This window comes from Pseudorasbora parva, chromosome 3 (genome assembly GCF_024679245.1).
Source record: "Pseudorasbora parva isolate DD20220531a chromosome 3, ASM2467924v1, whole genome shotgun sequence".
In the NCBI taxonomy this organism is placed as follows: domain Eukaryota; kingdom Metazoa; phylum Chordata; class Actinopteri; order Cypriniformes; family Gobionidae; genus Pseudorasbora; species Pseudorasbora parva.
Window position 1 is genome coordinate 36,452,668 of NC_090174.1, and position 22,486 is coordinate 36,475,153.

Consider the following 22,486-nt stretch of genomic DNA (forward strand, 5'->3'; position numbering starts at 1 on the left):
ACATTAGTTCCCAAGCAAAATATAAGAGAAGTTGATCATTGCTGTGCGGGTTTCCCTATCATTTATGACGAGATCATTCATAGTAATGTGTAATTTGTTAAGAAGCCGCACAACACTATTTTATAGGCGCTAGAACGCTCGTTGTTCAGCGGGTATGCAATTCATTCTTTCTTTCACATTTAAACGATTTCATGAGGTTAATTTATACCTTACTTGTGGTTAGTATATCCATCAACATGCTTGTTTGATTTGCGGCCTCTTTAAATACAGTTTAAAAAAAGAAAAATCATTCGATCTACGTCAGAGCGGCAGCGCGTCCACGATGCTTTCTACAGCGTCGTTGGCAGGGCGGCAAGAGCGAATTTTGACGCTCTCGTCGCCGGCGGTGTGAACGCACGGTTAGACACGCCTGGACATGTACTGGTTTAAACAGGGGAGCCTTCTGTGCCATGCATGATTTAAATTCATGGCGTCTTAATGTATTACCAACAGTAACCTTGGAAACTGTGGTCCCAGCTCTTTTCAGGTCATTGACCAGCTCCGCCTGTGTAGTTCTGGGCTGATTTCTCAACTTTCTTAGGATCATTGAGACAATATCAGACCCCTTCATGATTTCCAAGTGGAAGAACTTGCAAAATAGCAGGGTGTTCAAATACTTATTTTCCTAACTGTAACTCTATAGGCCTGGGATATCCTGATCTAAGATTTGTTTGACTCACCATAATCCTCAGATCATATCCTACTTGTAAGTCATCATATCTTTCAGTAAGTCTGCCATGATTCCCTATAACCTTGACTGAGTGTGTACCTGCTGTAGGTGCAGCTCCTAAAGGATCAGCTGGCCGCAGAGACGGCTGCCCGCATGGAGGCGCAGGCCAGAACTCACCAGCTGCTGCTACAGAACCGAGAATTACTGCAACATACAGCCCTACTGGTGAAACACCTCAGCCAACTGGAGATCAGAGTCAGTGAAGCCACACAGAGTAAGATACACATGTAATCATAATCCTTAAAGGGGTCACTCCCATAAAGCCCTGCAAATTATCTAATAAAATTAATTGAATTCTTTAATTTGCAGTGCGTCATGAGAGAAGTAGTTTATTCAGTCAATTACACTACCGTTTAAAAGTTTTGGGGTTATATATAATATTAATTATATAAATGTTATATATATATACACTGTCAAATTCAGTGTTATCTACCCTAAAAAAATGAAGGGAAGCATATATTAATGAAAATTTAAATACACACTTATACACACTTTATGTTTTTGGCTGGCTGGAATGTTATTGAGTTGGGTGGTGTACAATAATCTATTTCAGAGTTTAGTGCACAAGTTTATTGGGTTTGATTCTTCAGCACTGGGCTCCTTGCCGACTTTCACTCTGACACTCTGAGAGAGAGAGAGAGAGAGAGAGAGAGAGAGAGAGAGAGAGAGAGAGAGAGAGGTAAGGAATGTTATTAAGTGCTGAGTATGGAAGCTTTGTCAACTTTAAGACAAGAGAGATGAGAGAGAGAGATGCAACTATGCATAAGCTTATGCTCAGTGCAGTGGTGGTGATGTACGGGCTAGTTGCAAGTCACAATTGTGCCCCTCCTGAGCGTCTGTCATCAAAGGGCCACTGTACCAATAGCTGATTTTCCCATAATAAGCTTTATTTACAAGGGTTTAAAACATTCAGTATGACACACCCTATTATTATTTTTACTATTTCAGGTTGGCTATTAAGATTTTGAATTTCTCTCTTCTAGAAGAAGAAGAATCAACATGGAGTAGCGGCGCCACACGTTCTCTCTCTCTCAACCTAAAGAACCTCTACACTCCTCGCTCAGACCAGCCCGTCACCTCCACTCCAGCAGGACAGCCAGAAAACCCTCCCGTCTCCTCCCACGCTGAGTCCTACCTCAACCTGCTCAACCTGCATGGAGTTTCCACCATTACAGCCAATCGGAATCCAGCAAGTGCAAGAAGTGACACTGGAGTGGATGCAGCGAGAAAGGACGTTGCTAAGCTGGAAACTCGGAATTCAACGGCATTGGATGAGAGGTGAGAACACAAGACAGTAGCACTTAAATGGACACACACATATCGAGTAATAAGTTTTAGTCTGGCATACAAAACATTTCCAGTCTATTGTGAGATAAAAAAAAAAAAAAAAAAAAAAATATATATATATATATATATATATATATATATATATATATATATATATATATATAATTTATGTATAAATATTATATATAATTTATATATATATATATATACACTCACCTAAAGGATTATTAGGAACACCATACTAATACTGTGTTTGACCCCCTTTAGCCTTTAGAATTGCTTTAATTCTGCCTGGCATTGATTCAACAAGGTGCTGAATGCATTCTTTACAAATGTTGGCCCACATTGAAAGGATAGCAACTTGCAGTTGATGAGATTTATGGGATGCACATCCAGGGCACGAAGCTCCGGTTCCACCACATCCCAAAGATGCTCTATTGGGTTGAGATCTGGTGACTGTGGGGGCCATTTTAGTACAGTGAACTCATTGCCATTTTCAAAAAAAACGATTTGAAATGATTCAAGCTTTGTGACATGGTGCATTATCCATTAGAGGATGGGTACATGGTGGTCATGACGGAATGGACATGGTCAGAAACAATTCTCAGGTAGGCCATGGCATTTAAACGATGACCAATTGGCACTAAGGGGCCTAAAGTGTGCCAAGAAAACATCCCCCACACCATTACACCACCACCAACAGCCTGCACAGTGGTAACAAGGCATGATGGATCCATATTCTCATTCATTTATACGCCAAATTCTGACATTTCCATTTGAATGTCTCAACAGTAATCGAGACTCATCAGACCATGCAACATTTTTCCAGTCTTCAACTGTCCATTTTTGGTGAGCTTGTGCAAATTGTAGCCTAGTTTTCCTATTTGTAGTGGAGATGAGTGGTACCCAGTGAGGTCTTCTGCTGTTGTAGCCCATCTGCCTCAAGGTTGTGCATGTTGTGGCTTCACGAATGCTTTGCTGCATACCTCGGTTGTAACAAGTGGTTATTTCAGTCAAAGTTGCTCTTCTATCAGCTTTTATCAGTCGGCCCATTCTCCTCTGACCTCTAGCATCAACAAGGCATTTTCACCCACAGGACTTCTGCATACTGGATGTTTTTCCCTTTTCACACCATTCTTTGTAAACCCTAGAAATGGTTGTGCGTAAAAATCCCAGTAACTGAGCAGATTGTAAAATACTCAGAATGGCCCATCTGACACTAAGAACCATGCTACGCTCTAAATAGTTTAAATCACGTTTCTTTCCCATTCTGACATTCAGTTTGGAGTTCAGGAGATTGTCTTGACCAGGACCACAGCCCTAAATGCATTGAAGCAACTGCCATGTGATTGGTTGATTAGATAATTGCATTAATGAGAAATTGATCCTAATAGGTGTTCCTAATAATCCTTTAGGTATATATATATCGTTTTTTTTAAGTATTTATTACTTTTATTTTAAAATTTAGCTTTGCTGAAATGCAGGACTAAATGCCATTTTAAAATATATTAAAATAGAAAACTGATATTTTAATTTGTACAAATATTTCACAATATTACGTTTTTTACTGTATTTTGATCGAATGGTGAGAATAGATTTCTTTCAAAATCATAAATGGACACAAAGGGATTAATTAGTTTTTGTCTGGCATATTGAATGTGTTGAAAGTTTCCTTTTTCTTAGTCAGTCCAATTGCTCCTTTCCGATCTGTAATTTAAACATACTGTTGGTTAGATCTGAAATTTGAGCTGCAACATCTGGACCAAATAATCACACATTGTGTCAGTTAGTGGAACAGAGTAAAGCAACTTCAAAACAAACCCAGAAATACGACAGAAAAAGTTAATGAGATTCAGGCATTATGGGTTTCAGACTCTCCAAAATGTTGAAAACGATCGAGCAGATGTTTATCTTTGCGAAGATTTGACTTTTTACCACATTTGGCTGGTGTTTGGGTTTTCTAAAACTAGTTCACATAATCCCACCTCCTCTCTGACCTCCTCCTTTCCTCTCTCCTCCCTCTCCTCACTCCATACACAGACAGCAGACCTGCTGGAATGGATATTGGTTGTGAGCAATGTAAACAAATTTAATGAAAGTGCATTAGAAGGCAGAGAGCAGTCTTTCCACTCTGACTTCTGGCAGACAGGTCCTTGAAACAGTAATGGAAAATTTCTGACCTTTGTTTGGGTACTGCACATTTATTGCTCTCTGTGCGTGGTTAGCACCTACAGTAAACAGTTGTTGAGCTCTGGAGCACACACTTACACCCAAATGCATTTCTACCATGTCGCTTCTTACAGATTTTTTGCTGCTTTGATTAGCTGTCTTGGTTGTTGTTTTGTCTTAGATGGCTCTATTTTCTGTAGCAAAATAAGTGAAAGAATGTGAATATGTGTCTTCGGGCTCATATACGCTTGCTTGTTGATTTGTGTGTGTGTACATACATTTATTCAAGAGTATGTGTGCATCTGTCTAGGAGAGTGATTTATTTCACAATTATCAGTGTCCCTGTGGATAGCTACAGTCTCTCTCACACAGAAAACATTAATTTTCACACTTTATTAGAGCAATTTAGAGCTAGCAAAACACACACACAGTACACACACCTACTGATTTGTTTATATACACTCACTGTCACTGACACACACGCAGGTCCAGGGAAAGACTCAAAATGATGCACACACTTACATCCTGAGCACTTTGCTGTGAAAATACATAAATTAGCATAGCATATATTGTTTGTATAATGTGCTATGCATATTATGGTCAGAGGGAAAGTTCTGGGTGAATTCTATTCTTTTGTTTAGCCAGCCAAGCACTGAATATAACTGCATTTTATTAAAGCAATGATGACCTCTGGCTAGATTTGTTTTGAAACACAGTACTCCATAGCACTTACCAAAATGAGCTTGGGTACAGACCGGCAACACTAGATATAGGCTGTACCTTATATTCACAAATAACCTAGCAAGACGCAGGTGGATTTAATCAGGGCATACGCAGGAAATACTTGTGGCTGTGATCAGAATGGAATTCTAATGTACTGCTTACTATATATATATATATAGTTCATGAAACTACCATAAACCTTTCACTGTAAAACAATACTTTTTTTTTTTTTTTGCATACTCAATTAAAGTTACACTATGTAACTTTTCCATCCGCTAGCGCACTATTCAAAACAAAGGCGTAGTTTGGCGTAATCTTGGGACATGTGTTTTTCCCCTCACAGCCGATAGAAAAGAATTGGAATAGGACTCAGGCAGAAATCATGTGCATGGATGCGGTTATTGACGGTACTGTAGTAAGTAGCAGAGCAGGACCGAGTGTTGAGGGAGCTGAGCAAGGCCGCTGGAGCAATTTTTGCGAAACACACGGCTCAACAAGCAGCGGGACTTTTATTATAATGGGACACAATCGCCGGCGCGATTTCCGTTTTTTCGGTCACGAGTATGAGGTAACACAGCTCTGTTTATCATATTAGATACATTTAAGTGTGTTTAAAATTATATTATGACGTTACTCTTTGCGTTCGTTCAGCGGCTGCTGTGACATTTATTGCACACTGCTAAGAGTAAGAATAAGGCGTTTCGGCTAAATAAAATTGGAATCCGAGGGTAATGCAGATATGACGCAATTGATTTTTTTTTTAATGAAATATTATATGTACAGAAAAAGATGAATGAATGTCTTAAACATAAGAGCAGAGTATTCAATTCATTTAATTTGATGGACAGTATGCAGTCTATGAGTTTTATTTAGAGTATACTGTAAAACTCTGCTGAATCAAAGTCACAAATAATAAAGGACTAGAGCAACACGATAGAATCTGCCAGACAGGACTTCAGTGTGTCATGTCAGTGTGTGTCCAGCAGTGACTTCTCACTGTGACTGTGGTTTTATGCACCTGTCCATCATTTGTTCATGTATCTGTCACTCCTGGTGTTAATGTCAGTGTGAACGCCTCTGCTGGAGTTAGAATCCGTCCATCCTTCCAGTGGCAGTCATAAGTGCCATCTCTTTTCTTTATTGCTTTGGAACCCCTTTCGCCTTGCTCCCCTCTGTTCATGTGCTGTTCTTTCATCCCTCTCTACATGTGCTGTTGATGGTTATTATCTGCCCATCCAAAAACTGTCTCTGTTGATTTTTTTTTTTTTAGATGAATTCAGCACAGTGGGTCACTGCAGTGCACTCTTAAGTCAGTTTTCGCGGCCTTGTGATCGTGAGCTTGTGTGTGTGTCCCCTTGTGTGCTTGTGTTAATGCAAAGGAGGGATGAATGCATGGATGGATTTAATGTCATGGATTAGATAGGATCTGCTGTTTTATTGAATCGGGGGGGGGGGGGGGGGTCCTCAAGACTGGAATACACTATATGACTTTTACGCCAATTTTCAGCCTGGACACAATGCTAGTTGGCGAAAGTCAGAGCCAGTCTATAGATTTCGTAGCCTAGAAATCTAGACGCACCCTTCTGAGCTGTAATCGCCTAACTCTTGCCGGGCCAATCACATCGTGTATAGAGTCGGTGGGCGGGGCCATAATGACGACGGCCGGGTTGGGAAACTCTGGAAGACTTGGAGTTAAGCTTTTCTCTGAGAAAAGAACAAAGATAGGCACTGAAGTCATTCGGAGTTCGGAGTTTTGCCGACCGGATAAGGCGAATGTTTAATCTATCAACAAGCTCTGTTTCACCTTCGTTGCTCTGGTTGGTTGTAGCGCTATCCCTATCGCGTGTAGAGGGAGTTTGAAAGACAACCGTTTATCCCGCCCCTCAGATTGACCGTCAATGGTGAGTTTCCAGATCAAACATCTTGATGTGGGTCTGGCTTGTCAGGCTAGCAAAGTTGCTCTTTAGGAACATTTGTGGAAGTCTTCACGTGTGTGTGTGTGTATGTGTGCATGTGTGTGTGTGTGTGTGTGTGCAGGTGGGGGGGGGCCATCCCCTAAAAAAAAAACAATAACAATGTCTTCAAGAAAATGTAAAGATACAGAAAGACGAAGTAAGAGTTAATTTATTGCCTACTGTATAGATTACGTCATTAGCTCAGAATAAAAGCAGTAGACGTCAGTGGTAAGGGAATTGGGCATTATACAGTGATGGTAATTGCAATGTTGCAGTGGGAGTCAGATCGGATGATTTTCTAGATGCTTTTCTCAGATGTTTAGGTGAAGAGGTTTTGTTTGTTTGTGTGTGAAAAGCAGGGAGATTTATTTTTGTCTTTCTCTGCTCAGGTGCACGTGTGAGGAGCCTCCCCTTCTGATTATCCACTTCCTCCTGTAACAGCCTTCTTCCTTCTCTCTAATCTTCTTCTAACCCTCTCTGATACCCTCTATCCATCTCATACCTTACCTGACCTCTCTTCCTTTGTCTGAAATTGCTGATTTCTGTTTCCACTCCTCTCTTCTCTTCTCCTCCTGTGAGTATAACTGTAATTGTACTTTCTTTAAATACATTGGCATGCTGAATGGATGATGAATGATGAGTACAGGGGTGCGCGTGTACTTAGATATCCAGAATGATGGATTTACTTTGCGTGTGCATCCTGGTACACCTTACATTGCGAGGACCAAATGTTCCCACCAAGATAGCAATACCAGAACATTTTTTACATTGTGGGGAATTTTTCTTTTGTGCACATAAGTGTTTTTGAAAATGTTAAAATGCAGAGTTTTCTGTGATAGGTAGGTTTTTGGTTAGGGGATAAAACATATATAGTTTGTACAGTATAAAAATTATTGTTTATGGAAAGTCCCCATAAAATGTGTAAAATGCATGTGTGTGTGTTTTACCTACATTGTGTTAAACCTGAAATCTCTCATAAGGAAAAGTACTGATTGGACCTACATTTATTAGGGCCCAAATTTCTTGCAATTACAAACTAAATAAACATGCTAAAAATATTATTCATAAAAATATATATATTTATAAAAAAAATTTAAAAAAAAATGCAGAAAGTTTTCTTAATCCTTAAAGGTTAAGGTCTAGAAAATGGCATTTAGCTCAGTATAATGTCCCCATAATCATGAGAGGTGTATCAAGGGATGCACTTAAACGAAAATACTTTTTTATGGCTGATATTAAAATTATATACTAATTATACACTATTTTATATATAAATATTATATGCTATTTTTTCTATACAATTATATAATATTTAAATGAATAAATAAACTTCTAACAGTATTATTGTATTTTTAGATTTAATTTAAGAGAGTGTTATGATGACAAAGGTGATCTAAATGTAAAAATGTGAATGAGCTTGAACAATTAAACATCCAATATTGCCTGATATTTATACATTTTTAGAAGTGTCTAATCGCCTGATAAAAGAGCTGTACCATAATAAATACTGTGTTAAGGTGGGGTGGTATCATGCATTCTGAGTTTTTTTACACTACACTGTTAAATAGTTAGATTCATATGCCAAACATGGTCTCTTCAGAACAAATGTGGGCGTTTCTAAATTAGTGTTTGTTTTCAAACTGATGGGTGTTTATAAATCACGCAATGAAAATGATCCCCACACTGTGATGTGGGCAAATCAGGTAACGCAGTGAAAAACGCCCCTCTGATTATTTGCCCACGTCACAATGTGGGTAGGGTTGAGGGGAAGGTTTGGGTTGGGTGAAGGAGATCATTTTCATTGCATGATTTATAAACACCCAACAGTTTGGAAACACCCAAAAATTTAGAAACACCCACTTATTTTCTGCAGAAACCCCATACTCTGGAAGTTTTTTTTCCAAGTACTGCCCTGTATTTTTGATAATAGAGGGCGTAAAATCCTTGTATGGACACTTCTCCTGGAAAAGTGCACCTACACATCAACCAGATCCATGGATAATGCGATGCAGTCGCGTAACTTTGTTTTAAAATGTGGGTGAGTGGGGAAAGTCCTGAGAAGTTGTGTTTAGCATGATAGGTTCTGTTAAATAAATGCTGTCTGTCATAAGATTTCTCATATAGGTTCGTGCTCCGGTCATAGAACTTTTGTCCAGTGAGCATGTCTGAGGTTCAGTTTTGAGTTCAAATCCACCATCGTATAATTTTTTTTTTTCTCAATAAAACCAAAGGTGTTCATCAGTGTTTCTGTTCAAGAGTAGGGACACGTTTGTGTACATTTTATTTTGTGAATTAACTGTAACGAATAGAGAATCTATGATATGATGATGATGATGATGATTGTGTGTGTGTGTGTGTGTGTGTGTGTGTGTGTGTGTGTGTGTGTGTGTGTGTGTGTGTGTGTGTGTGTGTGTGTGTGTGTGTGTGTGTGTGTGTGTGTGTGTGTGTGTGTGTGTGTGTGTGTGTGTGTGTGTGTGTGTGTGTGTGTCTTTAGGAGTTCAGAGTTTTTCGTAAAGAGTCGGTACAGCTTATCTGTCTTTTATAACTCTAATAAAACTAAGGACTTTTTTGAGACATGAAGCATGCAATACTACTATTTAAGTACTCGATTAACATGAGATTGGCTGAAAAGCTACTGTCAGATGCTGTTTCAAGACTTGCACCTGAAAGTAAATGTGGTTGTCAATTCCCAAAAAACTGACAGAGAGAACGCAGCCCTTATGCCAGGTTCAGACAACACAATATTTTTTTGCTCGATTATGCGATTTCTATAGAAACCGGAGCATCTAACGACAGCTGCAGTGATGCCATGCACGACTTTAGCAAATTGGTGATTGATTGGCTCTTATTTAGAAGGTGAGACTTATTCTGTCATATTAATTTTCTATTCATTTATACAAATTAATACGAATGCACCATCTTTCTATATATAAAGTCTTTGGCAGAACTAGCGACTAACTGCCGGAAACAAGAGCTTAAACAAACAATGGCTACCGAAGCAGCGTGTTAGCTCAATGCTAATACCGCTCTTTCATGGCAGTCATTTGAGGAAACATCAAGGCAGGAACTTAGGTTTAAGGGTAGGGTGTAGTAAATATCATTATCTTAATATGAAAACCATTGTGTCTATGAGACCTCACTAATATATGTCTGTGTGAGCATGTGGTATGTCATGTTTTTGGCTTGAATCCTGCACCACACTGGCATACATTCTCATTATCAAAGTGAATCAACTGAAGTTGGTGGAGTTTGTGCTTCTCTTGGTGTCAAACATCAACATGGTTTTAAAGAGAATAAATTAGGATTAAAATACTTTACTATGCACATAAGGACTTCACACTCACTAAATTCCCCTTCAAGAATTAAATAGGATCTATCTACACACACACATTACCATGATCAGGAGCAAGTCTAATGTTCACCCTCAGGGAGCTTTTAATATTTCATCTGATGACCACAATATATCAGTCGCAGCCCCCATCCACAGCTCCTGTGCGGAGATGGCTTAACAAGTGCAACACTGAATAATGAGATTTTGTAAATTAAGCTCATTCTTTATTGATGCTATGGCATTTTACACATGACTTAAGGTTATATTATTAGGCTTATTAAATGGCTGGTGTGGCATTTCATCACAATTCTACAAGAGCCACCGCTATTCAAGATATAATATTTACCAGATTTATAAGGGCTCTTTACATTTACAAACACACACACACACACATAACAGTACTGTACATGCACACTGAAAGTCATTGGAATACTAGACAGGAGAGGTACACATTATTAAAAAATATTAAAAATGAAATGTTGCTTTGGACACCCACAGGAAGATGAGTCAATGTGAGGACCCTGAGATGAGGAGATGAGTGCTCTCTGGAATGATGTGGGGGAGGAGATGTGACAGTGGTTGGTCGGGGGCTAGACAGGATTGCTGATGTGATCGTATGCTAATTAGGAGAAGGAAAGAAAATGAAAAAGAAACAGAAAATGATTCCACTTGCAGCCAAAGTCCAAGGTCAAATGGCAGAAGCTTAGCTGGTGGAGTTACACTGAATATGTTGGATCGAATGTGTATTTATTAGTCTGTCATTGTACAATGTACTATTGTTTTTGTGTAGGATTAGAGATTCGATCACCTTGTGTGGCTGATTGGAGAAATGGTATATTATTACCTGGCTATAGTGTAACAGATCAAACTCAAAACTTTGAAAAATGTATTTTTAAAAATCCCATAGACATACAGTGAATCCAAGTTGTATCTAGGGAGGTGAACACCAATGAGACTTGGGGGTGGGCTCTTTAAACTTGGAACAATAACCAATCACTGACCAGCCACCTAGCAACTGCATAGCAACACAAAAAAACACACCATAGACCTTACAAACTGCATAGCAAAACCTCGAGAACCACCCATGAACATTGTGGTGACTTTTTTGCAAGGGAAGTGCCAGTGCCACTAATAAAATGTTTCAGTTCAACTTAAGTAGCCTGCTATATAGTATCTATTTAATATAATGATTTCTGGTTTTAGCATACCATATGATTTGGGTTGCTTTTGCGTGTGATTAATATGTATGAGTGAGAGAAAAAGACACAGAGTCTTATGTTGTGCTTTCTCTTTCCCATGCTGAGTGACTGCATTGCAGTTATTTTTAGTAGAGCCATCAATACAAGAACCTGCAGCTCTGTCTTCCATTTTTTCTCCCCTCTCTTTCTCTACTTAATTCACCCAGCAGGGGAACTGTGGGACAGAGATAAGTGCACACACACACACACACACACACACACACACACACACACACACAGAATGTAGACTCAAGAAGAATTGTGTATGAGCTTTTTTTGACGATTCAGCATTGTGCACTACACAAGCCCATCTCCCCGCTGTGATTTTCCTATAACTGTGTGTTTAAAAATTATCAATTCAAATCAATATGTTTTTCATTGGATGTGTGTGTCACAACACATAGCAGTAGCAATGGGGATTTTGATTCATCCCAGCAATTAGAATCATTTGTATTGGTTAACTAAAAAGTTGTTTAATTATTTGTTTAGCAAAGTCATTAGTTAAAGTCACTGAAACATTTACTTAATTGATTCAAAACACAGAGTTATTATAATTTATTAAAATGTGCATGCTCTTACATGTAATTTAAGAATAACAAATGTTTAACCCACAAATGACAAGCATATCTTTCATATGGATCCTTTATATTATCCTCTAACTTCTAATTATGATATTTGTCAATATAAAACACAACAAAAGCCTAGAAATATTATTATATATTTATATTTAATAGTTATATATATAAATACCATTATTATATTATCATATTATTATAATATTTATATATGTGTGTGTGTGTGTGTGTGTGTGTGTGTGTGTGTGTGTGTGTGTGTGTGTGTGTGTGTTTTGCATTATAATCATTTCAATTTTAGTTTTATTAATTTTAGTACTTTTGTCATTTAGTTGCCAGTGCAGCATTTCTAAAATAATAAATAATTAATAATAATATAATATGTAAAGTTTTTCATCTATATTTATATTACGATTTAGCTCTATCGTAATTAACAAAATCTATTCTTAAGTTTTAGCTGTAATTATCAATAACTTTTTTTCCAATTCTTTTATAAATCTTCTGCTTCTTTTTTTCTCTTGTGAAACATGTCGAAATGAACTAGCAACACTTTCATTCAGGAAGCAGACTAAAAACCACATATTTGTTTACAAATTGAACTGCTTCATTGTGCTTGGTTAGTATACATGTACTATTTTATGCTATTCTGCATCAGTAATTGTATACAAAGAAATTTAAGCCGACCAACTAACAAAATTTGATTCCTTTTTTGAAATTTCCTTCCTTTTTCTTTCTGTGTCCGCAGGTATAAACAAACCATCCCAAAACTAAACCCACCTCCTCAGCCCCTGAACCGCAAGCGGTCAAACAGGACTCTCTCTCCGGGTGTAGAGGCAGTGACAAGATCTTCAGCTGAAGCCACAGCTGTGAATGGGAATGTATTCACGAACGTGAGCGCTAGCTCCTCGTTTCCTGACATCACGCTATGTTCCGTTTCTCCAGGGGATTTCTATTCTCACACCAACGGCAACAGCATGTCATATTCAGCCAGTGAGGATTCTGGCGTGCGCTCGAATGACAAATCCCTTACATCCCCCCAATCCAGAGACGACCCCTCTGATGACCAGAGCTCTGCGTTCATCTCCACATCCAGTACCTGCAGCAGCTTACCTGAGGATCATCCAGCTGTGGATGGTGGGACTCCGCCGCATTCTACAACACCGCTGGGCTTTGAGCAAACCATCCCTTTCTCTTCACCTATGAACGACACCTGCCTTCATATAAGCCTGAGCGAAGATGAGTTTCTGGAGGATGGCACCTATATTGTCACCACCCCATGCAGGAGTTAGAGTCCTATACAAAATCACAATAATAACGACTTCACCGTGTTGAGAAAGAACAAAACAAAATGAAGAAAGGAGGATTGTTTTATCAACTGAACTGTGTGATATTAGGCTCAAGCTCATACTGTTTTCACACTGCCTCCTTGCAAAGCCTTGTTTTGACCAATGACTCCTCTTTTGTATATATCCTAATATCACACTTTTCTTTATATACAATGGCCTAAAAATTATTAACTCTAGAAAATCTACTGAAAGAATATGTGGGATGAAACAGAGTAGACTACTATTAACAGTGTATTTTTTTTAGACTGAAAAAGAATAGTTATTTTTAGCCTATAAAAAAGCAATGAATGAATGAAGTGGATTGGCTCCCTGAATAGAATGAATAGGAACCGTTTCAGTTTTTGCTGCCAATGTGTGTGTGTTTTTATATTATATGTTCAGATCCAAGTTTTTTTTAGCACAAATTGATTTATATATTGTTTGAATGTTATTTGGATGTTTAAAAGCAGTTATGTAGCAAACAAACTCAGAAGTATGTTAGCGTAAGGTAGCTGGTGAAAAATAGTATAGAAATATGAAGAAACCGAGGTGGAAAAATGTATTTCGTTGCAAGAATTCACAGACTGTGCATTTTGTTTCATGTTGTTAGATGTGTGAATGAATAACTAAGACAGCTTGAGTGGATAGATGCCTGCAGAAAGAAAAACGACATAATTATGTCTAGACATTTTGAATGGGCGAACCTTCTCTCTGATTCCAGGCTTCGCCAATCAAGATAAAATGAGGGACCATCAACATCACTTTTTCCGTGTGGAAAGGATGCAAAGTGTAAAATAAGGAGAGAATAGAGGTGTTGCATTTGCAATAGATTCAATATTTTTCAGATCCTATGAATGTGTACTCACTACACATCTCACTACTTTTGTCAGTTAACTAGTGTCATACTGTATTCTGTATGATCACCTCTTCTAACAGACCACCAGATCATCTGCTTAGGAACTTAAAAACAAAACTGAGGCTTAGTAAAGCAAGATCATTCCCACTTGTGTGTCAGTTGTATCATCTAATCAGTTGTATCATCTAAAAAGTACTAAATATTGATAACCAGATCATGGTCAGCTTTTAGACTGAAACACTCAAGACTTATGTGACCTTAAACTGTGAAAGAAGTGTGCCACTTGATGAAAAACAAACAGTATTTTAGTGTTTTGTAATGAGACGCAACGCACAGAGCTGTGGGTTTGTGGATCACACAAAACTAATGTATCAGGGTGAATAATAATGAAAAGAGGCAGATTACAGGAAGGTTGGACAGAAGGATGAACAGGAGGGATTCATGTCATTATGAAAGCAATGGTGAGCAGGTGCTTTTTGCTGATATGGGCTAGCATGACACCTCGAGAAGAGGGCAAGGGAAGAGAAAGGGAAAAGATGTTAGTAAAGAAGATGAAAGAGAACATTTTTTGTTTTAAATGTATTGTTCAAATAAAAACATTGTTATTGCTGTTATAAAGATAAATGAATAAACTGGCAATTTAGTTTTTGGACTAAAATGTAAATCTTTTATTTATATTTTTGGCTAAAATAAGTTATTTCTTTTTAAAATATTTAAAAAATATATTTTACACAGACCAAAGGGTTGACCTTTTTCTATCTTGCCGTCTCTATCAATTCGGTCCACCAGACAAGTGCCTAGTTTTTAAGCTCGAGACATTTAAGCCAATATTTCATTGCATGATTTATCAAGTAATTTGATCCTGGCAGCTTCCATCATTTTACTCTTTAAAAACATGATCTTAGGCTCTTATCTATACCATTGTGTTCAGAAATGTCTTATCTTATAGTATAGGCTGAGTGGCTCTCCTCTTTCCCATTCTACTTACGGCAGAGAGAAGGGAATCACTTTCCTACAGGATACTTATTTCACAAGGGGCACAGGATATTCCTTTTACTTCAGCCTCCTTGAGAGAGTAAGTGAGCAGAGGGAATGATAATAATGGATAAATGCATGAAGGAGAGGGAGACTCTTTAGTTCAGTCGATATTTCAGAGCCTCTCACTTTTGCAGTTATATGCAATTGTGGGCCTTTCTGCACTATAGGGATACTCTAGTCTAGATACTCTCACTAAACCATCAGTACTCATATTCTAGCTATACCTGCTAGGCTGGATTTAGATAAACAAGAATAAGAGGAAAGAAGAGAAGAAATGGCTGCACTTAGGATATTTCCTGAAAGATAATATTTTACTGTAATTATTTAATCTCTAATCTCTATCTAGATTAATATTTTAGACATTTTACAATACCTGAACAAATAAGAAAATGAAATTGAGATAATTATGTTTTAAAGCTTGAAAATGAAGTGTAGCTTTTAGTGTTTTTGCCACCCACTGATAATCATTTTACCATTTATATTTCCCACTCCCTCGAGGAACAAATTAGACTATGACTTAATATGATTATCATCCTACTGTCCAAATACAAATGCATTTAGTCTGATTCCTTTTGTTGTGTCAAAATAAATCTATAACATTTTGAGTGAGTGCGAAAACAGGCACTGTGGACAGTCATTGTTTCCTTTAAAAAAAAAAAGCAGTGCCATCTTCCCCAGCTCCACCTGTAGCTACTACAGAGGTGATTAATGTTTGCTTTTACAGCAGCAGCATGTTGTGTGTATTGGCAGTAGCAAGTTCTGTACTTGCTCTACAGCAACAGCAGCAATAAGACTACTATAGTATAGTATAGCATAGCATAGCATAGCATAGCATAGTATAGTATAGTATACTGCTATAATATAGACTGCTAGTCTGATTTTAAGGAAGGGAAAAAACTAAACTAAACCAAATCACATGAAACGGGCAATAAACATGTGTTCTTGCAACTTTATCTAAACAAACACCAAAAAAAACAAAAGCAATTTATATAAATAAATAAATATAAATAAATAATAATAATAAAAAAATAATAATAAAAAAATCCCATGGAAGTTGCTTCAATGCGTTTAGGGGTGTGGTCCTGGTCAATACAATCTCCTGAACTCCAAACTGAATGTCAGAGTGGGAAAGACATTTCCCATTCTGTCACTTTCCCATTGGCACTAAAGGGCCCACATTTTAGGCCCCTTAGTGCCAATTGGGCATCGTTTAAATGCCATGGCCTACCTGTGCATTGCTTCTGACCATGTCCATCCCTTTATGACCACCATGTACCCATCCTATGATGGCTACTTCCAGCAGGATAATGCATAATTTTATTTAAGCAAGTTTGAGCGTGGCATGGTTGTTGGTGCCAGACGGGCTGGTCTGAGTATTTTCACGCACAACCATTTCTAGGGTTTACAAAGAATGGTGTGAAAAGGGAAAAACATCCAGTATACGGCAGTCCTGTGGGCAAAAATGCCTTGTTGATGCTAGAGGTCAGAGGAGAATGGGCCGACTGATTCAAGCTGATAGAAGAGCAACTTTGACTGAAATAACCACTCGTTACAACCGAGGTCTGCAGCCAGGGGCGGAGTGGCAATCGGGATGATCGGGACTTTTCCCAGTCGACCGGCCAGCCGGTTGATGTGTTTTCATGATGGCCCATTATAAATTATTCATAACGGCCGTGAGAGTGGCCGGAGCGGGACCGCGGCGGCCGGCACTGTATTTCTGAGTCATAGTTACCCCCCCTGCACACTCATCTCATCTCCCCCGTCATATTCTTCATACAGAACTTTCATGGTCACAAAAAAACCCAGTATTTAATTCATTTGTTTGTTCTTAAATTAACATAGAATGGAGTAAAACCTCCTGGGAATGGGGAATTCGTTTATCCAATGAACCGATTGCAGGTCAAGTCTGTTTAGAGAAATGTAGGGAGATAATGAGCGCCCCCTGCCTCCTCGTCTAATGGCATGACCCAAAAATGGCACACGCCAGACTAGAAAATAAAGTGCAGTTGTAAGTAATTTATAAGTGGTTAGTTTTCTCGGAACTAATGTTTTGGTAGGAACGAAAGTTTACATCGTATGTTTCTGTGAAATCAGCCAGCGCGAAGGACGTCTATATTCCGATTGGTTGCTGGCGTTTTGCCGCTGAACCACGTCATAGCTCATTATTACCATAAAGCCACTTTCAACTCTTAGATTGACGCTCTGGTCACTTAAAACGCAACGTCAAGGAATTTGACGCTCCTTGCAGCTGAGAGAAGCCAGCTTCCATTGAAAATGAATGACTTCCGGTAACTTTGGAAGCTCAAGTCAGCGGCAGTGTGAACGCCTCGTTGTCAAGGTAGCAATTTCACTGGATCTAAACAAATCAGTCTAACCATAGACTAACCATCCTGTGGCTGCAGCACGAAACCAACTGCCGCGCATTTTCCATGTGTCACACGCATCAGGCTCTGACTCACGCTCTCACTCTGGCAAAGTAAATCTCACACCAAATTTGTAAAGTTTTAATACAATAAATTCAATGAAATTCAAACAATAAATAGCGTTTTGGCGCACTAAATGTGACATAACAGTCAAAGCCAGAGCCATTGAATAATGACATGCGTTCATCTCCCGGCGGCGTGCAAGCGGTCACATGGTTCATGGTACATTGAATAGACAACAGCTTCACTACAGGTAAACAGTACAGTAATGAACATTTTCAGAAGATGTTTTGGTAGTAAAAACTATGTGCAATAATTATGGTCCATTAATGAGCACTTAAAATATTTTTATTTTCTAATTTTCTAATATTTAAAAAGGCGAAATTATTTTCGCTTATATGTGCAGTAGGCTATATATATGTGAATTGATACTGATCGAAATCGTTAAATTTAACAAAGGTGCTTTTGCATTCAACAAAAATCATCGCAATGGCCATTGTAAGTCCACAAGACCGGAAGTGCACATGAAGTGTGCCATTTGGGACAGGGCCACAGTTACAAAAAGCAGATACCTACATTAACACTGTCACTCATTACCATGGCAAACTCAGAGAGTTGTCATTACATAAATATAACCACGACTCTCAACTTTCTAGAGTTCCAGGCAAAGTCACGCCAAACTGCCTGAGCACAAGGAATTATAGCTAGATGTAAACAAAGCATGGCAGACCATATGGAGCTTTTGCTCATTTACAATCATTTCTATCGCCAAATGTGTTTACGCCTTGCTTATTTAAGGGAAACCGAGGAGGAAAACATTTTTGCATATGGTAAGTGAAGCAGTTATACCTTTCATTTTACATTATTTGTATACTTGTATTTGGTATTAATGTATTCTTGCATGGACTGAAAACTATCTAAACGCTAGAAAAGCTGCTGATAATGCATAACATTTGCTGATAAATAACGTTAGAGCTATACTTTATTTTAATAAACGATTTGGTTTTTAATGTATGACTTTCATAAACACCACATCCGTAGGGGCAGCCATTGTTGTTTTGCAGGTTATGTGATGTCCAACTTGTAACTGGGAGTAGGTTGATCTAGTTCACGGGTGGGAAGTCACGGGTTTAACTGATGTTCCCGTGCGCTTTCACAGGTAGAAGGTTGAAAAAAAAACGGATTACAGGTTGTCTGGAACATGGTATTGTAAATGAGCATAAGCCCTGTACGGTCCGCCATGCTTTGTTTACATCTAGCTACCGCAATTCCTTGCACTCAGGCAGTTTGGCGTGACTTTGACTTGAACACTACAAAGTCATGAGTCGTGGTTTGAAATGGAACGGACGTTCAAAGGCACTTTTACAGGTTGAAGGTTGGAAAAACACGGGTTATGAGTTGCCTGGAACACGACATGAATCCCAGTTGCGCAGGTGGGGCATGTTGCAACACTGCATTACCCGTTAATGTGCCCCCTAACGGTTGAATTTCAAATCAGCTTGGGGTTGTCAGTTGGGGACTGGTTCACCACAGATGTCCGTTTAGAGACATAAAGCAGCCAGCCTGAAAGTTTTTTATGCTTTATTATCTTCACATTAATTTCAAATAAGTGTGTGTTCTAAAACAAAGCACAGGCCTACAATAAAATAAACAATAAAGCATAACAGAAGCAATTAATTAACTAGACAAATGCATATTTTAAAAAAAGAGGTAACAAAACTCAAAGAAAAAAAGTAACATCAGGTGAACATAAATCAATCACAAATTCAATCCTTAAACGATGATTAATGAACCAAACATAATAAATTCAGTTCATCAGACAGTTAACATAAGCTGAAGTACATAAATAAACTTACTTGTTTATATAATATAAGCACAGATCAAATGTGAAGAAAGCATCGAGTCTGTTTGATTCACTCCATGCTATTTACTATCAACGCTAATCAATGCCACCTGTTGGTTTACTTTGATTTAAAATCAACGCCACATGTTGGAGATAAACGGAGCCTAGCTTCTTTTAAAGCTACACTGTGTGATATTTTCCCTAGCATTAAAAAGGTATATAATCATCCAGTGAATATTAGTTTCTGTTCCTCTCAATTAATTCCGATTTCGTTTTAACTCCTACGGTGGCCGATTTAGTCCAAGATACATGGCAATCCCCCTCTTTGTATTCAACACGGTGCAATCGAGTGTTAAAACGCGAAAGGCGAAGCTTGAATTGACGGATATGTCCCTCTTTGGCTAATGTACTTTCAAGATGGAGGGGCAACATGGCAACCGGTATTCGAACCCCTCACCTGTATGTATTTTCAATGGCATATTATACATTTACGAGAATACTTTATTACTTGAAAGAAGTAAATATACATTAAAGGAGTACTTCAGCACTTGGAAGATGAATCTGTATTTAAACTGGGTCATTAATGTAGTAGAAATGTGAAATCATTTTTTTATTTGGTGCTTTCTAGACTGAGAAAAGACAGAAAATGTATTTTTGTCTCTATGGTATGAAAGACAACAATTCCCAGACTTCTTCGCTGCCCTACAAGGCCACTCCCAAAGCCATAATTTTTACTAAACATGTTACTAGATTACTGAATCACTGATCACTTTCCCACCGCGACCGCGTTCATTTTCATAAAATCAGTTTAGTTAGAGAACAGACACTACAAGACACACAGACCCAGATTCACTATATATTTACAATGGACCTTTTTAACAAGAACAATGCTATTATATTCTATATTTTTACGAATTCTATTAAGAAACCATAAGGGAAAAGGTGAATAAAGAGTCAATGTTCAGAAATGATTCATTAAAATTTATGTTTTTAACTACGACGTGAATGTAGCTGTCAATTGCAGTGTTTGTTGTGTTGTTATCTTAGATAGCTGTCATATAGACATGTTACAATGTGCCCCTCAAATGTTACAATGTGCCACACCTGTGGGCCATGTTGTCACATTTCACTTCCATTCTTTCAGAGTAAATCAAGAAAAAAGTATACACTGTAGGCTATTAATGAAAGAAAACCACACAATTGTACTAGACATGTAAAATTAACGTGAAAATACTTTGGCCCCCAAGTGAAAACGTCTCGGTTACGTATGGTAACCCTCGTTCCCTGAAGGAGGGAACGGAGACGTACGTCGGACTAGACCAACGAATTGGGATCACTTCTGGGAGCCCCTATCAGCTTCAAGATATAGAAAATGAGCCAATGAACATTGGCGTGCGTGCTTTGCATATCGCACCCCGCCCCGCTGCGCGGGTATAAAGCGGAAGCGATCGCCACGCACTGTTGTTTTTCACTGAGGAGCCGAACCCATGGCTCGGACTGCAGTGATGGTACAGCAACTGTTGCGACGGGACGTATGTCTCCGTTCCCTCCTTCAGGGAATGAGGGTTACCATACGTAACCGAGACGTTCCCTTTCAGTCGGTCACTTTCGACGTATTTCGGACTAGACCGACAAATTGGGATCCCTATGGAAAACGCCACAGTTACTACCACTTCCAGTGCCCTGCCGGAGTCCCTCAGACCCAGTCTCAGCGAGCGGAGAATTTCTTGCAGGGAGAGTCACACTGCCATCCTACAAGACCCAAACAGTGGAATATTGGATAACACTGGGAAAGCGTGCCTCTGGAGGCCGCTGTGGAAATTTTCACGTATGGACTGGCCATAGGCAGTGCTACATACGGGAGTCCCAGGGGTGGCCCCGGCCCTGTTGGGCGGGGAACAGACACTGCACTGAGACGGCAGAGTAGGCTCTGCCAAGGGAAAGGAACGGGCTTGCCGTAGGGAGCCGTACCGTGGAGAATACACATATGGGACAGCCGTGGGGGTCACTACATATGGAACCCAGCCTAAGGCCGGAGACACACTGCAAGCGTGGCGAACAGGTCTACCTCTGCGTCCCCGAAGTGATCCAAGATCAGCTGGACAACCTGGGGATGGAGTCTCCACTCTCCCGGAAGCACTGGCTGTCGTGAGAGCTCGTCGGCCGCACGATTGAGCAGGCCCGGAATGTGAGTGGCACAAAGTGACCTCAGATACTTCTGACTCCATAACAGGAGGTGGCGGGCGAGTTGTGACATGCGACGGGAGCGTAGACCACCCTGTTTGTTGATGTACGCTACAGCCGCAGTGCTGTCCGTACGGACCAGAACGTGCTTGCCCTGGAGCGGCGTCTTGAAGCGGCTCAGGGCAAGGCGAACTGCTAAAAACTCTAGACAGTTGATGGGCCATTGCAGTTGAGGCCCCGTCCACAGAACTGAAACTGCAAGCCCGTTGTACGTGGCACCCCAGCCGGTGGATGAGGCATCCGTGGAGACAATCGCATGCCTGGACACCTGTTCTAGGGGTACCCCTGCCCGTAGAAACCCAGGGTCCGACCACGGGTTCAAGGTTTGGCGGCACCTCGGTGTGACTAAGACACTAAGGAGGGATCTGCTGTGCCACGTCCACCTCGGGACTAGGTCGTGTAGCCAGCGTTGAAGCGGTCTCATATGGAGCAGCCCAAGCAGCGTAACTGCAGCTACGGGCTGCAATATATCCCAGGAGCCTCTGAAATTGTTTCAGTGGGACCGCTGTCCTACGTTTGAATGAATTCAAGCAGTTCAACACCGACTGGATGCGCACCTCGGTGAGGCGTGCTGTCAGGGCGACCGAATCCAGTTCCATACCGAGAAAAGAGATCTCCTGCGTCGGGCAGAGCCTGCTCTTCTCCCAGTTGACCCGAAGCCCCAACTGGCTGAGGTGCTTGAGCACCATGTTCCTGTGTTCGCACAACTACTC

At 39.6% G+C, this 22,486-nt stretch overlaps 2 protein-coding genes across 6 annotated transcripts in view; one reads left to right on the top strand and one right to left on the bottom strand.

The window, feature by feature from the left end:
• si:dkey-34e4.1 (carboxyl-terminal PDZ ligand of neuronal nitric oxide synthase protein) overlaps window positions 1–14,877 on the top strand; it is a 54,229-nt gene extending 39,352 nt beyond the window's left edge. Inside the window, exons 9-13 of one of the 5 annotated variants that reach the window (XR_010904377.1) lie at window positions 818–983; window positions 1,753–2,047; window positions 7,293–7,477; window positions 12,589–12,660; window positions 12,790–12,837. Coding sequence is in view for 3 of the 5 variants with exons in the window: in XM_067438645.1 (XP_067294746.1) it covers window positions 818–983; window positions 1,753–2,047; window positions 12,790–13,333 (1,005 nt within the window). In the remaining 2 variants the exon portion in view is untranslated. Of the gene's footprint in view, window positions 1–817; window positions 984–1,752; window positions 2,048–7,292; window positions 7,478–12,588; window positions 12,661–12,789 lie in introns of all 5 variants that reach the window. The other 4 variants (XR_010904376.1, XM_067438647.1, XM_067438646.1 and 1 more) reach the window with 4 other exon arrangements.
• The window catches only part of ms4a17c.1 (membrane-spanning 4-domains, subfamily A, member 17C.1), a 31,893-nt gene continuing 20,019 nt past the window's right edge, over window positions 10,613–22,486 (bottom strand). The window contains exon 8 of the mRNA XM_067438648.1: window positions 10,613–10,853. The gene's annotated coding sequence lies outside the window, so the exon portion shown is untranslated. The remainder of the gene's footprint in view (window positions 10,854–22,486) is intronic.